At 41.4% G+C, this 20,634-nt stretch overlaps 1 protein-coding gene across 1 annotated transcript in view; it reads left to right on the top strand.

Annotated features, from left to right (window-relative positions):
* LOC123760895 (C-signal) overlaps window positions 1–20,634 on the top strand; it is a 106,348-nt gene that overhangs the window by 73,806 nt on the left and 11,908 nt on the right. Inside the window, exons 3-4 of the mRNA XM_069329068.1 lie at window positions 3,795–4,003; window positions 17,567–17,716. Of these exons, the coding sequence (XP_069185169.1) occupies window positions 3,795–4,003; window positions 17,567–17,716 (359 nt within the window). The remainder of the gene's footprint in view (window positions 1–3,794; window positions 4,004–17,566; window positions 17,717–20,634) is intronic.

Here is a 20,634-nt window from a genome sequence, read left to right as displayed (position 1 = left end):
GGTGGCCAGTATGAACCTGTGACTGGAGACTGGTGTAGCAGTGAACCGAGTGTGACCGCGGCTCACATAGCTCACCTCACCACACGCTTTATAATATCTTTCGGTGCAAGCTATAACATTGGTATAACTTGCATCGAGTGATTATATCTCTCCAGATTACATGCACCATGTGACCATAAATCCCCCATGCAAGCTTCCCCACCGCTCAGAGTCAAGTTAAAACAGTTTCGACCAGTCAGCCTCATGTGCTGCTGTTCTCGATCCTACTGCTGCTGGGTGCATACCTAATAGTACTTGTTGTACAATAATAGTGCACAAGAGAATAACTCCTAGCTCCGCCTCAACAATCATGCATCTGGAACTCTTTTATTCATTATTTTCTTTGATTTTGGAATGTCATGTTTTCAAATATTAGGTCGAAACGTCGTCGTCCCTTCAATTTCTAGTGTGTGGTCTGGTCAACATACTTCAGCCACGTTATTGTGACTCATCGCCTGCTTCAAATATTAATTTCTACTTAGCTCGGCCAACTCTTCGTTCACCAAGCCACGGTGAAGATATATATTTTTAATAGATCAGTTAAAGGGCGATTTAAGTAGGATCATTGGAACGCATTTGTCTCACTAATTCATTGTATATATTTACCATTTTATTGCTATAATTATCTATGCATTGTGCCTGTGTATGTGTGCTGTATCAGATGGGCCATTGTACGACATCAGATGGGCCAATTGGCTGCATCTGATGGGCCAATGGGCCGTCTGCGCTGTCCACGTATTGTACCTCACCTCACTTCACCATTCTCTCCTGCCTATTTATACCCATCACTCGATCTGTAAAATCACTCCTTCTGAAGATGTATTAATATACGAAAGTACTTAAGGAAATTCCTGTTTCATTTTTCCTCCGTGGTCTGACATTGTCACATTTTTAATCACGTGTTTACTATCGTGATACACACACACACACACATTATATATATATATATATATATATATATATATATATATATATATATATATATATATATATATATATATATATATATATATATGTGAATTGCCTCAAGAATTTGTAATCTTCTTGAATCTTGGGTTTTGTCTATTATGCAAGTATTCTTGTTCAACATTTCTCTTGTTAGAGTAATGTCATGGGCTTGTCTCATGTGATTCCTAGGGGCACCAGATTGAAGATGGCATGTCAAACGCCTCGTCAGCTTGGTCGACGTCATACCTATGTACTTACATTGAAGGTTACATCCTTCGTGGGGGCAAGTGTACATGTATACAACGCTTGACTGCTGTAGAGGGTTCTCCGTCGGCTTCGGGCTGTTTTTGATAAGGAGTTCGGAAGTCTTCTACCAAGAAGTCTTCTTGTTAGAGTAATGTCATGGGCTTGTCTCATGTGATTCCTAGGGGCACCAGATTGAAGATGGCATGTCAAACGCCTCGTCAGCTTGGTCGACGTCATACCTATGTACTTACATTGAAGGTTACATCCTTCGTGGGGGCAAGTGTACATGTATACAACGCTTGACTGCTGTAGAGGGTTCTCCGTCGGCTTCGGGCTGTTTTTGATAAGGAGTTCGGAAGTCTTCTACCAAGAAGTCTTCTTGGTAGAAGACTTCCGAACTCCTTATCAAAAACAGCCCGAAGCCGACGGAGAACCCTCTACAGCAGTCAAGCGTTGTATACATGTACACTTGCCCCCACGAAGGATGTAACCTTCAATGTAAGTACATAGGTATGACGTCGACCAAGCTGACGAGGCGTTTGACATGCCATCTTCAATCTGGTGCCCCTAGGAATCACATGAGACAAGCCCATGACATTACTCTAACAAGAGAAATGTTGAACAAGAATACTTGCATTATAGACAAAACCCAAGATTCAAGAAGATTACAAATTCTTGAGGCAATTCACATAAGAATAGAGCGACCTACCATGAACACCCAAATCACGGAACTATTTACTCTACCCACCATGAGAGTAAGGACAAGACAAGAACATATATATATATATATATATATATATATATATATATATATATATTTATATATTTATATAATGTCTACAAATCTACAAAAAATGTATGTAAAATACAAACAGAATAAACGACAATTACAAAGTGCTAACCAAAATCTTATAAAAAAACTCAAATATTAAATAAAATTAAATACCAAAAATGTATTATATATCCTACATAGAAGATTATATTAATGTACAATGTTAAGACTTGAAATAAGTAAGAAAGGGCAAGGACATGGTAAACTAAACAAAATTAAACTACCAAAATAAACTAAAAATCAAATTACAGGGCCTACTTTGCATTATACAGTGTACAATTGGACAGCTGAAAGGTTGCTATTTAACAGAGGCCGCAGTTCCTTTATATATAAGGATTCCATTATTCTCAAATCTGACTGGCCATTCATACAAGTGTCCAGAATTTTAAAATCAGATTCCAGCAGAGAATGATCAAACTCATAACAATGGTTTCTAATCTCCGAAAATGCTGGTTTAGACAATGGTAATCCAGTCCTAAAAGATAATCCCCGGTGCTCAAGTATCCTAATCTTAAAGTTCCGAATGGAACTCCCGACATATCCAGCATTACAGCTGGAACAATTATACATATATACGACATTTGAGCACAAGGGGATAGGCACTTTATCTTTAAATTTAAAATAAGAGCCTATGGTATTTGTGTTGACAAAAATAAATCTAAAGTCTACTTGAGGATAACACTGCTGCAACAGTCTCCTCAAACGACTCCTTACAGAAAAGCTAATACTGCCATAAAATGGTAATTTAATATATTTAAGATCCCTTTCCACTGTAGTAATCCTACACGATGGATGAAACTTCTTATTTAAGAAATTCCTTATAAAAGTATAAACCATATGCACAGGATAACCATTATTTGAAAAAAAATTCACAAGAAAATTAATTTCCTGATCAAAGTTATTCCAATTAGAACCGAGTGTGATTCCAATATATATATATATATATATATATATATATATATATATATATATATATATATATATATATATTGTGACGGTAACGCGTTGGTGTTCGGCTGTTTAAGGCTAGGGGTATGGCCTCGTCACATAGTTATAAAAAAAAATAGAAAACTGGAACTTCGTCTGTGGTAAGGTAAGGAGAAGACACACAAAACACAAGTAAACTTTAACAATGAAATTTTAATTACGTTAAATAAATCAAAACATGAATAAAATGCACAAACAAATTCTTATAATAAAATCAATCCATCAAAATAATAAGAATAATTAGATGACACAATGAAAAGTTACGTTAAGGCAGAATAACAAGAAGTGCAATACAAAGTAAATGGGAGGTGTTGGAATATTGGCTTAAAGCCACCACTTCTCTCAGTACACGCTAGCGTCTAGCCGGGAGGAGTGGTGACCACGAGAGCACTGAACATTCTGAGGTCTGAAGTTGGGGCGACCCCAGACATCAAGTAGTATGGGGGGGCGAGTGCAGGTGCAGCCAGACCGGCGACCAATCAGCGGAGCCGGTAGCGATCAACATGTAGTTTGGTGGTTTGAGTCCGAACAGGTGGCTGGCCGCATACGTTTTGCTCACCCTGCAAGCCTTGCTGGTGTTGTTGTCCTTGTTGGACATGTCTTCCATAGTCGTTTTATATAATTTCGACGACGTAATTATGGAGGGAAGAGCAGGCTCAATCTCTTGAAGGAGATTATCGTCACAATATATATACATTGATCCTCATAACAATGTTTCTTTTCATCAATAATTGTCACACAGATGTGGTGGATTACGAGAGTCTGCCGGGGTTGGTGGCCCAGGTGCAGGAGGCTGTAGGAGCCGGAGGTCTCAATGTGCTCATCAACAATGCTGCCATCATAGACACATGCTCCTCACAGGTGTTTGGTGTTCCCCTGGAGCAACTGGAGCCGCAGATGGTCAACAACATCCTGGAGACGAACACCACAGCGCCACTCATGCTCATAAAGGTAACGGAACCATCCTAATATAGATGAAACCTTTCCTAGTTTCATATTGCACTTGAACCTTGGAGACGTTTTTATTATATTGCTTCAATAATTGAGTATTACTTTTAATATGTTGATATTATCACAATAGTCATAGGGACGTGAGATCCCGCCACCCATCACTAAATACTGCAATCATTCTCGCTTAAACTGTAGTGCAAGTGTGGGGGAGATTGAGCTGGGGACACAGGAGTATGTGTACCGAATATAGGAGTATGTGACGAATACTCCCCCCTGTGTACCGACGGGTGTATTCGTCAGCTCAGTGCATACACACTGAGCATTTAGTTTAATTCGGGAATAAAACATACTGACTGGGTTGTTCTGAAAGTTAAATTTGTGATTTTAATAACCCTTCTGAGCTCGATAGGCCTTAAAGCCAACACTGAACCAACTAAGCTGATGACCCATCTTTCTAAATTCTTCCCATAATGGATAAAATGTGGTCTGGGACCTGGAGATCACACGGAGTCATGCCCCAGAAAACGAAAATGAAATAGTTTGGCTGTGTGGTACCTATGGGAGAAGAGTTTGATGTAATAGATTTATATAAAACGAAGATCAAAATGATGGATGAAATAAGGTAAATATTACATAATTTGGGAAAGAAAGTAGGAATAATGAAAATGTATACTTGTTAACCGTGGAAGTGACTGCAATAAATGATTACTCATGTTGCAGTTCAAAGTGCTTGATCATACAATTTGAAAAGGTAAAAATGGTTGCAGTGACTGAGAAAAAGCCTTGTTTCTTGGGTAATTTACAAAATCAGATACGTTTAATAACAAGACATTATAAAATGAATGATACAGCAAGAAAAAGTCTGTACAACTGCCTTGAACAGGAAGCTTAATTGGCTTATGGCAGTTCGCTTTGGCCATGACTAATCTTCCCAAGGATGCTACTCAAAACTGTCTTCTAACCACGAGATACCTATTTACTACTAGGTGAACCAAGGCATCAGGTTTAAGAAAACGTGACAAAACGAATGTATTAAAGCTTACATGTTACAGGGTGAGTAACATGATCTTGTTACACTATGTTTAAGTCAAGAAAATCAGTCAATGGAATATCTGGAGGTTAGTCTGATCACAGGATTTTTCACTCTAACATTAGATTTGATGGTATAGGAGAACTGTGTCTCATATAGATTCAAGAGTTATAATACTAAAAGTTGATATGTTGAGGGAAACGCAGTTGGTCAAGGAGCACGAGAATGGAGTTGATTGTGATCTCGGAGCAACAGAGTTGGAGAAATAACGTGTGGATAAAGGAAGCAAAAACTTGTATAAGAATGCCTAGAATGTGTGATTTGTTGTATAAACTGATAAAAGATAAGAAAAAAGTTGTGGGGGATGGGGTTAGTCTCAAGTGCAATTGATGATGTGACCAAGGAGTGAATCTCAGTTTTTGTGGCGAGTGTAATCTTGGGTGGCGAGTGTAATCTTGGGTGGCGAGTGTAATCTTGGGTGGCGAGTGTAATCTTGGGTGGCGAGTGTAATCTTGGGTGGCGAGTGTAATCTTGGGTGGCGAGTGTAATCTTGGGTGGCGAGTGTAATCTTGGGTGGCGAGTGTAATCTTGGGTGGCGAGTGTAATCTTGGGTGGCGAGTCTAATCTTGTGTGGCGAGCGTAATCTTGGGTGGCGAGTCTAATCTTGGGTGGCGAGTCTAATCTTGGGTGGCGAGTGTAATCTTGGGTGGCGAGTGTAACCTTGGGTGGCGAGTGTAATCTTGGGTGGCGAGTGTAACCTTGGGTGGCGAGTGTAATCTTGGGTGGCGAGTGTAATCGTGGGTGGCGAGTGTAATCTTGGGTGGCGAGTCTAATCTTGGGTGGCGAGTCTAATCTTGGGTGGCGAGTGTAATCTTGGGTGGCGAGTGTAACCTTGGGTGGCGAGTGTAATCTTGGGTGGCGAGTGTAACCTTGGGTGGCGAGTGTAACCTTGGGTGGCGAGTCTAATCTTGGGTGGCGAGTCTAATCTTGGGTGGCGAGTGTAACCTTGGGTGGCGAGTGTAACCTTGGGTGGCGAGTGTAATCTTGGGTGGCAAGTGTAACCATAATCAAAGTAGCGAGTGACACTCGCTACTTTGTTATGGACTACACTTCCCTGTTTACCGTGTGTTTTTTAAATGTCTACACACTTCCGACAGGACCTCTAGTCTTGAACCACCTTCTCTCACTTTTAATTCTAGGTGGTAGCCGCTTATCAACACTAGCTCTGGATTCTACTGACAAGTATGACCAGGAAAGTGTGGGGAGAGTGCCCCAGGTGAACTAAATGTGAGCCTATTGACAGTAAAAATTCGAGAATTAGAAATAAATCGTGAAATCGCATGGAAAAGGTCAGAATTAGAAAGAGAAGAAAGGAGAGAAAGGAAAGAGAAAGAAATTGAAAAAAAAAACATGAAATTGAATTTTAAAAAATAGAACAGGAAAGAGAGAGAGAGAAAGAGTAGACAGGGAGAGAAAAAGACAAGAATGGGAGAGAGAAAGACAAGACAGGAGAGAAAGAAAGACAACACGAATTGGAAGCGCTAATATTAGGTGGGAGAAGGGAATCAAGTAGTTTTGACTTAGTGCGGAATAAAAAAAAAATGGTGCCTAAATTCAATGAGAAGGAGATGTTAAAGTTCTTTGCTGCCCTCAAGAGGGTAGCTGCCTCATTGGACTGGCCGAGGGACTTTTGGGCTATTATGTTTCAATCAGTGCTGACTGGGAAAGCCCAAACAGCGTACTCCACACTGTCAGTAAGTGACTCGAGTGACTATGACGCTGTCAAGAAGGTTGTGATGATGGCTTATCAGTTGGTGCCTGAAGCATATAGTTAGAATTTTTGTAACTTTAAGAAAACAGCTAAGCTCACTTATATGGAATTCGCTTGCATTAAAGAATGATTATTCTTCGATTGTTACGCGTCACGGAAGGTTGAGACTAAGGAGCAGCTGCAACAACTTATCCTGTTGGAATACTTCAAGGAGTGTCCATCAGGTGATCTGAAAACGTACTTGGAAGAACAGCAAGTAGCCACCATGATGCTGGTGCTGCAGCCACCATGACTGAAGAATATATTTTTAACCCATAGACTCGGTAAGGTATGTTTTAAAGACCTTCTCAAAATCTTTTATCAAGTATAAGCAGGAGCAGAGAACCGCGTCCCACATGATACCGTGAAGAAAACCCCAGGTAGTCCACGACGAACAAGTCCAAGGAGAGACATAGTGCGTGGGAAGACAGGAAAAGTGTCTGCTAAGTGAAAGAGCAGGGCAGGTAACGACCTGCATAGGGAAATTATGTTGGGGAGTTGTGTGACACCACCAGTGGAAACCCCGCTCCCTATGGACAGGCAGGTGGGAGAAACCACGATTGTTTGCCCCATATACTTCGAAAGGATATGAATCGAGTGACTAGTGTGGCAGGTCAGTAGTAATTCTCAGAGATAGTGGAGCAGCCCAATCTCTGATTCTGAAGATCTCATTACCCAAGGAAGTGCCTACTGAAGAAAAGAAAAGTGCCGGACAGTCTTAACAGCATTGTGGGCCCCTGGGCAAACCAGTGTGCTGGGGCCCCTATCACAACCACTCACAGGAATAAAATAGTAAATGGGCGACCATTTTAAACATATATTTAGTTTATTGATACTTCAACATAATCAATGTCATAAACAATGCTTTACAGCATGGGAGCCGGTCGGCCGAGCGGACAGCACGCTGGACTTGTGATCCTGTGGTCCTGGGTTAGATGCCAGGCGCCGGCGAGAAACAATGGGCCAGAGTTTCTTTCACCCTATGCCCCTGTTACCTAGCAGTAAAATAGGTACCTGGGTGTTAGTCAGCTGTCACGGGCTGCTTCCTGAGGGTGGAGGCCTGGTCGAGGACCGGGCCGCGGGGACACTAACAAGCCCCGAAATCATCTCAAGATAACCTCATGATAAGATGTTTGTAATGTTAAAACATTACAAACATGCTGTATAGCAGCAACTAAGCAACATGATAAACATTTGAACAATACACAAGGCTTGAAAAGCACAATAATACTCAATAAGCTACACAGATTAGATGGAAAAGTATGAAATTACTACGAATTTCTTATTATAACAAGCATTTGCGGCATTTCTTTTCAGAGAATTGTTTTATTATTGGCTTCAAGTCACTGGTCTTCAAGATGTCATTTTCCATGCACAGGAGTGAAAGCCAGTTCAAAAGATGCTGCCCTATTGAGCTACGAAGCCGATTTTTGTATTAGTTTCAGTCTTGAAAACGAACGTTCTCCTGTACAGTTGGTCACCATCATGCACATGAACACTCCGTGTGCAAATGTCAACATTCGGGAATACAGATTTAAAATTCTTCGAAATTATTTTTCTGTACAGTGCAGGGAGAGTCACACAATATTCATCAAGAGCCAGGTAGTGCTTGAGATTGTTGAGGTTATCTTGAGATGATTTCGGGGCTTTAGTGTCCCCGCGGCCCGGTCCTCGACCAGGCCTCCACCCCCAGGAAGCAGCCCGTGACAGCTGACTAACACCCAGGTACCTATTTTACTGCTAGGTAACAGGGGCATAGGATGAAAGAAACTCTGCCCATTGTTTCTCGCAGGCGCCCGGGATCGAACCCGGGACCACAGGATCACAAGTCCAGCGTGCTGTTCGCTCGGCCGACTCTAATCTATATTTGGACACATGATCCTGGCTTTGAATTCATATTCAGTAAATTTGTCTCTAGTTTCGTGAAGATAGATTTTCATTGACTCAAGAAAATTCGTGGCAACAAGGATGTTCACATCGTTTGATTGCAGGACCTTGTTTGATTTGTTCATTCTTTCTGGCATGCCATTCCAAAGAATTGTGAGAAAGATTGTTGCCAGGTTTTAAAAATTTTTGTTCAATCCTTCTGCCTCTCGCCTTGTATTCACTTGCTGTTCATTGTCAGCCGATAGAGAATCCAGTGCATGTTTTACTTTCTCAATACCACCATACAGAGCATGAACAGCATCAAAATGTACTGACCATCGTGTGTCAGACAAACGCTTGACCACAAAATCTTTTCCTAAGGATGATGTCAATACATTCCAGTAATGAGTAGAACCAGCAAAATGTTTATACAGATGCTGAACAAAATAAAAAAAAATATGACAATCTGTAGACAACACTCTGGTACTTTAACTCCCACCAAGTTCAGGCTGTGAGTGAATTTCACAAACACACTGAACTGAGTTCAGTGTGTTCAGTTCAGAGGCAAACTGATGTCATATGGCAAACTCATTGAGTTGATGAATCCGTGCTTGCAGTCCAGTGTATTGTCTTGACATAGTTGAGGCATTATTGTATGACTGGCCACGGCAGTTTGATAGTGGAATTTTTTTCTCATTAAGAAAATCCACAAAAGTGTCTGATTGATCCTTTGCTCCATGTGAAAAGATGGGGATGAACATCAAGAAACGTTCTACACACTCACGGCCTTTAATGTTTCGGACAGTATATGTCAGATGATCTGTGTGTGAGATGTCTGGAGTAAAATCTACACTTATTGAATAATACAGTAACTCCTTTACTTCAAGAATAGTACAGATTCTGTTGTCCCATTAATACAATAAATTCCTCACAAATACTTGCAGATAAATATGACAGATTCCCTTTTCCAGGATTTCCATAAATTTTGAGATGCTCTTCCTAGAGAGAAACAAATTCACTCAGCAGCTCTAGTATATCTAAATAGTTGCCATTTTTTGCTGAGCCAATAATCTGATTTTCTCCATGAAATGGCAAACCTCAAGAAAGCGAATTACAGAAACCACACGTGTCAACACTTTTATGCCAATATACCTGTTCTGAGCGATGTTGTTCGATTAATAAAGAAACTACACTTCCAGTTTCTTTATGCTTTATTAAATATGCTGTCATGAACTTTCAATGTTCTTCTCCATTTTCCTGTTCTACTATAACATTGCATTGTATTGAACCCCAATGTAGCAAAGGGAGATTCTTTCTTGGACAATAGGCGACATACAAAGCAATACAAAGACCTTGGGATAGTGAATAAAGTAGCCATTCACATTTTACATACTCTTCATTCCACAGTTCGCCTTTGAACACATTGTTTGATAAATACCACGCCTTCAAATACTCTGCTCCATCTGTTTTATACACTCTGCGTGAGTTTGAAAGGTTGCTATCATGATTCTGACATGATGAGAAGTTCTACTACGAATCCAGTAATCTATTGTGTTAGTATAATTAATTAATGTTCCATAGCCCAGGATCTGTCTCTTGGATTGTAAACTCCTTTACTGTTACGGATTTGGCTAGTTTCTCTTGTAAAACGGCACTTGCAGCAGCAACAGGCAATGATGGTATGTCTGATGAAACCGGATGATTGGCAGCAGGAATTGATGTAGATGTGGCTGCTATATCAGAAGGAACCGTATTAGTGGCTGATATTGCAGGAATGGATGCACATGTGTATACCATATCTAAAGGAATGGTATGAGTGGCTGTAGTTGTTGGGTATCTGGGGCTTTGACTCAAGTATGGAATTATTTAATTATGAAAATTAATATAATCGAAGGACCACCCACTTTTGAGAAAAGAGGGAAAACAAATAAAGGGATTATAAGACTGACACTATAGAACCAGTGCCTATGTATGTTAAAATTATTTAACAATCACTTAAAGAGAATGAATGGACTGTATTATTAATTAATTAAAGTTAAAAGCCTCAAATATCAACATTTGGGGGGGGGGGTATTTCTAGAAGTTCATATATATCTAAGAACCAGAGTGGTTCGTCACCAATTCATTAATGGAGTTAGTAAAATAATAGAATCTTAATTATAATGTAGATTCTAAAGGATCATGAAATATTAAATAATCAATATCTTGAAAGATTATTAAATCCTAAGAAATAATAAATGCAAACTTATTGAGTACTGAGCAGTAAATTATTGCTTTACATTAGTCCTCTTGATCATCATATATAGAAACATATATGGAAATTAAAAATGGCATTAGTCAAATTTTCTACAAAGCAAGATTTTGTCTTAGCTGTAAGACGACTTCACTAAATTCGTTTCGCTAACTTCGCTAATCCTTTTCTCGGCGTCGTGATCACAAAGTCCCATTAAGGAAGAAACACCAGTGGTGAACATCGTAGGTAAAGGAAGAAATATTTGGTTCATCCTCGTCTACACGCTGTAATCAGGGAAATTTGAGTAGCATTTGACTAGGCTAGAAATTATTCCAATATTCACTGAAATTGGAAATAAAACTGAAAGAAACTAACATGGTATTGGTGATTTGATTGTTGCCGCCGAAGGTGGCTAGTTTATTGTGCACCCCATACTCATCCTGTGAGCGGTAGCGCAAAAGCATTACAGAGGGCACAAAAGGTCTTTATCAGACCTCATCTTAGATTATTACATAAACAATTTCTTTAATCCTTCACACCTTATAGATACAATGTCAGCTAGTTACAGAGAAAGTGCTATTACAAGAGCTACATATTTACAGTAAGTCATCATTGGTATTGGTGGTCTTCACACAACCTAACGACAGGCTACCCACAAATACACACTCTAGAGTGATGCATCAGACCAAAATGTATACTTAACGTAGGCGTGTTGGAACAATAAAGCCTGCCGATATCGCGTCTGCCAGTCCCTGACGTGCACTGCTGTGGAAGTGTGATTGCGGGCCGTGACTATCTTTGTAGACGCGTAATTGAACAGTTTTAACACTGTAGACAAGGTGATCTTGTTAAATAGCTGCCGTCTGGGGAGACACGTGTGCACCACGGTCGGCCGAGCGGACAGCACGCTGGACTTGTGATCCTGTGGTCCCGGGTTCGATCCCGGGCGCCGGCGAGAAACAATGGGCAGAGTTTCTTTCACCCTATGCCCCTGTTACTTAGCAGTAAAATAGGTACCTGGGTGTTAGTCAGCTGTCACGGGCTGCTTCCTGGGGGTGGAGGCCTGGTCGAGGACCGGGCCGCGGGGACACTAAAGCCCCGAAATCATCTCAAGATAACCACCACGCCCGGTCACGCATGCACAGAAACGCTCATAGCGATCCCAGACTTAAACCACTTCGGTTTACTATTAATTATTTGGGGAACTGAAGGAGTACAATTTAAACTATCATCTCCAATAATTATATTAGAGAATAATACCTTTTCTCGTAAGGCAATTGATCTAATTAACATTGCACAAATTGAACGAGAAGGGTTGACGTGTTTTTGTTTTACGTCTTCTTGAGGTTATCTTGAGATGATTTCGGGATTTTAGTGTCCCCGCGGCCCGGTCCTCGACCAGGCCTCCACCCCCCAGGAAGCAGCCCGTGACAGCTGACTAACACCCAGGTACCTATTTTACTGTTAGGTAACAGGGGCATAGGGTGAAAGAAACTTTGCCCATTGTTTCTCGCCGGCGCCCGGGATCGAACCCGGGACCACAGGATCACAAGTCCAGAGTGCTGTCCGCTCGGCCGACCGGCTCCCTCGTTAATTGAATTAATTTTACATATTAGTAGTGTTAATAATTACTATGGGTTAATACAATTACGATGTTGTATTATAAAACAATAATGATGTATTAGTGTCGGAAACTTTCCAACAGTAGTTGCACCTGTATTGAGCCACGATGTTAATTTTGGAAGTTTTCCTATTTTCTCCTCTGCAGCTCTCTTCCTTTTTCTCTTCTAATGCTCCACTCACAACATAATGAGTCATTTCTGCTGAAAGGGTTATTCACCTGGAAATATATCATAAATATTTAGTATTTAGTCCCACACCAGGATGTAGGGTTATATTATATAAGTGTGCTTGCAACAACATTTGCAACAACAACACCTAAATATTTAAACATTCTGCTTCTATAATGAACATGTACTATGCTTGTGGGGACCTTTCACTTCTTCCCCTTTCCCTGATCTCAAACTGGTATCACCATCACTATGGTCGATCAACTGGCAATAAAAAATACTTCCCTTATAGTAGACGTAGATCATGTTGATAATGTCCACACTTTACTCCCATAACACTGTTGTCCAAGGAAAATTATTGGAGATAGATTTGCCTCAGCGAGATTAGTATGATATTAATGGCGACTGCCTGTGGCCCTTCCCCACTGACCGCATCCCTTGTTCTCCAGATGTCATCAAGAAGTAGTTAGAGGGCCCACATTTACTCGATTTTGGAAATGATAATTAAGTTGATTCAAGGAAAATGTTTTTATGATATTTACAGTCCAAGGACTGATGTATTAAGAATGATTCCCATTATTAGGTGGTGAAATTAATAGCGACATGTGGCAATGCTATCTTCGTTTTCTACCGGAGGAAAATTCCACTGTGTCACGTCTTCTATGAGTGAATTTGTTTATTACAAAACAACAGCCACATTATCTGCCTATTGTATTAAATGTTAGTAAATGATGTCGGTTTTTCCAAGAGTCCTTGTGTGCCGTGTATGTTTTCTGTATTCTCTCTATTGCAGCAGTCTCTCCTGCTCTGAAGGGGTAAGTGTGTATCGAACAGTACTCAAAGCAGAACAGCATAAGTGATTTTAACAGTATGAGTATTGTGATGGGATCCCTGGATTTAAATGTTCTCACGATCAATCTGATCATTTTCCTGGCTGATTCAATATTTGCTTAGTTATTTTCACTAAATGTTAGGTCGTCAGGTATCATTATTTCCAGGTCCTTTGCATGCTGTTTTCCTACTATGAGACGATCTGATTGTCTTTTACTCTGAATTTCGTTTATTTTTCTTAATTTTTTCATTCTTAAGTATCTGAAATTCACTGTTAAACATGTTGTTTTCGGTTGCCCAATCGAAGATATTATTATTGGCTTGGAGTTTAGTAATGTGATATTCAGAAGTGTATCACTACAGAAGTGATATTCATTCTGATTTTTGAGTCATTTGCAAACGATAACACGAAGCTAAGTTTTTTATTTTTGTTTATATTTGATATGAAAATGAGAAAAATTAATATTTACTATTTGTGTCTGCAAAATGGAGCTATTAGCTCTTGGACCCCGCATTTCTAACCAATCTAACTGCCAGGCATAGATTGGGGTGCAAGGACTGTGCCCAGAGGTGCAAAGGTTTTCACTGTTCCTTGACTTTATTTTATTAATCTCACTGCTACTCTTGGAATTCTGTTTGACAGGAGTTTGAATATCCAGAGCTCTATTTTATCTGTTATTCCTGTTGATCTCATTTTATTGGCTATCATTCCATGATAACATTTATTAACTGCCTTGGCAAAATCCGTGTATACCACACTGCACTTTGTTTTTCTTCTAATACTTCCATGATTTTGTCATAGTATTTTATTAATTCTGAAAGGCATGATCTTGCCGCTATAAATCCATTTTGACCCAGTATGTGAAGGTCTTCAACAATGAAATCAAATTAAGTGATATATCAATGAGAAAATTAGTAGGAGCCATGAGGAGGAATTGAACGTGCTCACTTGGTACTCCCACATAAACACTCTTAGAGTCTAAACAACTACACCTCGACATGCAATGCAACTTGGGATGCCACTGGATTCTTTAGGATTTTTGAGGCTTCCAACTAAAGCCCAATCACGGTTTCAAGCATTGTCCCCCCTGGCTTATGGTCCAGTACTTCTACCTACAACCTTTTCATCAAATATGCAATGATATCACAATAACTTGATGTATCAATGTTCTTCACCATGTCGTGGTGTAATGGTGTAGGGTGTTGGTGTGGGAGTACCAAGTGAGCTGGTTAGATGTTGATCAGACCACACACTAGAAGGTGAAGGGGCGGCGACGTTTCGGTCCGTCCTGGACCATTCTCAAGCCGATTGTGATGAGGAAGTAAATAGGCAAATTGTTGTTGTTGTTGTTATAGATTTAGCTACTCGGAACAAGTTCCAAGTAGCACGGGCTATGGTGAGCCCGTAACTTATCTGGCACAGGAGCGGGGCAAGTACAATAGGCAAATGATTGATTGATTGATGAAGATTAAGCCACCCAAGAGGTGGCACGGGCATGAATAGCCCGTAAGTGGTGGCCCTTTTGAGCCATTACCAGTATCAAGAGCTGATACTGCAGATCTGTGGAGGCGCGACTGCACCCTGCGTGACGGGAGATGTCTCCCGGACCAAGTGGTGACCAGATGGTGAATAGGCAAATAGTAAACAGGCAATAAATAGGCAAGAGAGAGGTGAGGAGCAAAGTAAGGTGTAGTAGAGGGGATAGTAGTAGGAATTGGTTAGGAGCTGGTTAGAATCCTCCTCAAGGCTCCTACTGATATTCTCTTGTGAAGGTCGCTGCTTTCCATAAAATTGGAGTTCTGACTCCTAATCAGCCTTTCAAAACTTTTATTATGCATGATGTTACTGCAACTGGTCAATAAATTTTAGCCATGGTTTGCTTCCTCACTTATGAAGCAGAGCTATATCTTCTGATTTAAATGTTTCTGGTATCTCCTCTAAATTACCGTCATACTGATCCTTTACGATTTCACCAATTTCTTTGTCGTACTCTGTATGAAACTTCACTCAGAAGTATTGGTCCGATACTGATCGAGGATTTTGATTTGATTTCTCATATGTAAAGAAATATTTTGAGTTATTTACCTATCTTTTGTATGGCTTTCTGTTCCAGTTTAATTTTTTCCTTCTGGTGTTATTGCTTGTTACGAACCCGACTCCATCGTCGGAGCACGGAGCAGCGACGTCAACGCCATCTGTGAGTCCGCTCCCGAAACCCCCACAAAATGGACGACGCCATCTGGTGGTGGCGGTATGATACCTGCAAAAGACTAGATTCCTGCCTTGGCCAGCCTGAAGAGTCGCTGTAGCTGACCTCTGGTGAGGTGACGCCTCGAAATCAGCGCCATCTATTGGAATATGAGTTGTATGTCAATGTCAAGAATCCATAAGTGGCATGTTCTAGTTTCACAGGTACCGGCCAGTTTACTGATGACGTGTCTGTATCCACAGAGGCGACGTAGGGCTGCTGTGGTGCGAAGACAGTCAGTCTACCCAGGACAGCCTATTATGTCTACTCCATTCTGCTTTACGTGAGCAGTGAGCCGCCGCCGAAGAGGAATTGAGTAGTATCTGCTGTCTGCTTGTGAAGTGGCAGTGACAGAATCCGGCGTATCCCGGACTGGCTAGCGGAAGAAACGACCGACAGTGAGGTGCTACGGAGGAGTGTAACCAGCTAGTTGCAAGAAGCTCCTGCCAGGTGGTTCGCTACCCTTCTATTGGTTCGTGTAGAGGCCCAGCAGCGCCAGGCTGATGTTCTCTGCCAGAACCAGGCTGGAGAGTGATTGTGGGCGTTCACAAGGAGCACCTAGAGAGACTGTGTATAGGCTGGTCCGTGGCTAAGGTAGACTCGTTGGTGTTTCCCAGTACTGGTTCAGGACGGTACTGTGTGTTGAGGAAACACGGATGTTGACAAAGCAGCATTGCATGAGCATCGAGGAGCGCTTAGTGTCCTATGAGAGCGACACTTGTGTATATATCAGTGAAGTAATACTTCGTTTATGATTCTATATAAGGTGATGGGAAAGTGATAATATGTGAATATATATTGTTAAAGGATGAAGTGTTCTATTCCTTTAAACTCCCCCCCCCCCCCCCCCCCTTGTGTTTTACTTGCATTACCAAGCATACTCCTTGAAAGCCACTACCGACTTGGGGTCGGATACTAGTACTTTGGTTCCTCCAGCAAAGAACCCGGTTGCGACCCATAGTGGCCGTAACATTGCTTCAGTTTCTGCTCTATTTCTTCAATTACCCCATATAAATGTTTATTTGTTGGGATATTAGTTTATAGTATTTTCGGGTTGAATGGAATTTCATCTGGTTTTATTAAACTACTAAAACAGGGAGAAGTTGAACTACACCTCCAAATATGCTGAACTTGGCAAAATGAGTATAACTTTGTATAGTGATTTATGTATTATCATGTATTATGATTTATGTCTGTTATATTACTGAAAATAATGTGTTGAAAATAATTCAGTCATTAAATTTACCTAAATATCTTCACGTGATTTTTCAGGCATTACAGACGATGAGGCACAATAACGTGCCTGAAGGTATGATGACCAAACCTCACAAAGAAGATTGAGAAACAACGACGTTTCGGTCCGTCCTGGACCATTATCAAGTAGGTGATTATGGTCCACGACGGACCGAAACGTCGTCGTTTATCCATCTTGAGGTTATCTTGAGATGATTTCGGGGCTTTAGTGTCCCCGCGGCCCGATACTCGACCAGGCCTCCACCCCCCAGGAAGCAGCCCGTGACAGCTGACTAACACCCAGGTACATATTTTACTGCTAGGTAACAGGGGCATAGGGTGAAAGAAACTCTGCCCATTGTTTCTCGCCGGCGCCTGGGATCGAACCCAGGACCACAGGGTCCATCATCTTATGTGTGGTATGGGTCATCATCATCTCTTCATGCATTGTTTCCGTTCTTAACACGAGCCGCAGAAAGTCACAACACCTTCACCACAGTACAGTTTGGCCACTCCCCCAGGCGCTGCTGCCGCTGCTGCGTCAGGCTGGTGGACGCGCCGGGAAGCCCCTGAGTGTGCAACGGGCGGCGGTGGTCAACATCTCCGCCTTCCTCGCCAGCATGGGCGCCTACCTTAGCATGCCTGATGTCTATGGCTACCGAGCCAGCAAGGTGAGTTGTGTCGGGAAAAGTGAGTTGGTTCAACGAGGAAACTAGTATTAGCAAGGTGGGTAGTTTTCAACAGTAGACGTTTCAACAAAGTGAAGAGTTTTTGCTTTGAACAAAAAATATCGCTATGTTATCACTCGTTTTAGAGTGATAACATGGCGATATTCTGGGTCTGGGTAGGACCCAGATAACTAGTAGATTCTGGGTCTGGGTAGGACCAAAAGATGTCATTGGTATGCTATCTTATCTAGAGATGATTTCGGGGTTTAGCGTCCCCGCGGCCCGGTCCTCAACCAGGCCTCCTATTTGTTACACACCCCTAGGAAACAGCCTGTAGCAGCTGTCTAACTCCCAGGTACCTATTTACTGCTAGGTGAACAGGGCCATCAAGGTGAAAGAAACTGCCCATTTGTTTCCTCCTCAGGACTAAGAATCCCGAGCGCTGTCCACTCGCCTGTCAGACTCTAAAATGCTGTAACAATTTTAAGAGTGGATTTTAATAATAATAATAATTCATTGTTTTGGGGGACAGGAAGCCAGAGTGTATTCATACACGTTAGGCTTATATCGAGTCCCCCCCCTCCCCCCCAACATGGTCGAATTACTGACCCTGCCCAGGATGCAACCCCACGTCAAGCTGAGTACCTACTTACTGCTAGATGAACAGAAACATTAGGCAAAAGGAAATGTGCCCAACCATTTCTGTCCAGCTCAGGATTTGAATCCGGAATTCTTGATTGTGTGTCGACAACGAACCCGACTGTACTACTTGAACCTTTTGCGTTGGTTGGACCGAAACAAGTCGTTGCCGTCTGTCATCGCTTTAAGACTGAAGTGTAAGTTGGATTGAGTCCATTGTCAAAGGATACGTTAATTAAGAGTGTGTGATGTATTTGTCAGTGTCGTCAGTAATTCGACGTTCTTGTACCCGCTTTTAAACATGTAGAGTTGTAGTTTCGTTTCAAATAGTTAAAATTCCATGAAATTAAAAATAAAATTATTTCAGATGTTTAAGAACAAACGAGATAGTAACCGAGCTCCAGCTCCTGTCCTCCATCTTTGCTGGGGGGTTTTCCGTTATTTACAGTTCAATTTCCATGAAATTAAATAACTATTTATTAAGAAAAGAAAGCAGAGTTATCGAGTTTTATCTCCTGTCCTTCGTCTTGGTTTACTCTTGTATTTTGGTTATTAACAGCTCAATTTTCACGAGATTTAAAACAGAGCTTTTTAGAAACATTAAGAACAAATGAGATAGTTACCAAGTTGCAGCTCATGACCACTGCCTCCCGTTCCAAGTCGTAGTTTGTCTTTATAGTTCCGGACAGTTAAACATATAATTCCTCGCATCATCTTTGTACATTATAAGCAAGTAAGCGAATCTACATTCAAACTACATTCTCTCCCTCTGCTCACCCCACCTACTGTAGTGTTCCCGTCACTCACCCTCAACCCACCCTCTTTCAGCTTGCCTGCTGCCTGCCGCTCTACTCCTAGAGCGTGCTGCCAGCATCTTTCCGCTTTCATATCTCCCCCTCACACTCCCCACCAGACTTCCCGCTCACATACATTCTCCTCTCATGCCCTTCCTTTTCAGCGGCTTCCCATGCGAATTTAAATTTGTTTTCACATCTCTTTCTCATATATACTGTGTTATTCCAACCCATCCTCAGGAATCAAAGTACCTTTGAAGACACAGTACTTGGAGTACCAATGCTGCATAAGTTAATATGAAGCATATAACTATAGAATACATGGCTACCACCTATGACTCCTTATTTTCGAATATTTCCGTTCCCATGACGAACTAAAAAGGCATGTTTTATCTGTCACAGGTGTGTCATCTATATAGTAGGTATACAAAAACATGTGCATATTCGAATGGAACGTTGTATCAGAATTTCAAAGCAATCGGTGAAAAACTTTCGGAGATTACAGCATGTGTTCCTCTTACGTCCAACAGATTGCGCTGTTTTTCAAAAAAACATGTTTTTTCCTGTCATAGGTGAGGCATGTATATAGTAGGTATAAACAAAATACGCGCCTATTCGAATGCAACGTTGTGTGAAAATTTCAAAGCAATCGGTGAAGAACTTTCAGAGATTAGCGATTTTGAACAAACGAACATTTCCATTTTTATTTATATACTAGCAGTACCCGGCCACGCGTTGCTGTGGCTCAGCAACACATGTGCACTGCTGAGTCACAGCAACCTTCCCTGTCCCCCAGTACTCCCCTCCGTTCCCCCCTCACCCGTCTTCTAGGCCTCCTAACCATTCCCCACTCCACCGTCCCCTCGTCCTCCCCACCATTCCCCACTCCACCGTCCCCTCGTCCTCCCCACCATTCCCCACTCCACCATCTCCTCTACCTTCCCACCATGCCAAACTCCCCTGTCTCTTTGTTCTCCTCACCATTCTCCTTTCCCTCATCCTCTCGTCCCCACCATACCAAACTCCCCTTTCCCCTCGTCCTTTCATACCATTACCCCCTCCCTTGTCCCCTCGTCCTCCCCACCATCTCTCACTTCTGTCCCCTCATCATCCCCACCATTCCCCACTCCCTCGTCCGATGCTTTCTCATATGGTTTGATGTTCCCATCAGAAAATTGGGAACATCAAGTGATCTGATGTTCCCATCACTGAAATATAAGAAAAACAGGTAAAAAATTAAATGAAAATATGAAAAAATAAAAAAATAAACTATACTCATGAAATGAGCATATGGTAAACAACACAGCTCAATTCCAATGCAATTCACAGAAAATAATTAAATAAAAATAAATTAAATCTATGAAAATTCAATTTATCAATGCAAACAGAAGCATTGAAATGGAATTGTAACATATTTAGTATAACATGTGTGTTGCTCTTGCATGCAACAGGTGGTGCTGTTTTTCAAGAAAAGCATAGTTTTGCCTG

Source organism: Procambarus clarkii, chromosome 3 (genome assembly GCF_040958095.1).
Source record: "Procambarus clarkii isolate CNS0578487 chromosome 3, FALCON_Pclarkii_2.0, whole genome shotgun sequence".
Classification (NCBI taxonomy): Eukaryota; Metazoa; Arthropoda; class Malacostraca; order Decapoda; family Cambaridae; genus Procambarus; species Procambarus clarkii.
This window is presented reverse-complemented; position numbering and strand designations above follow the sequence as displayed.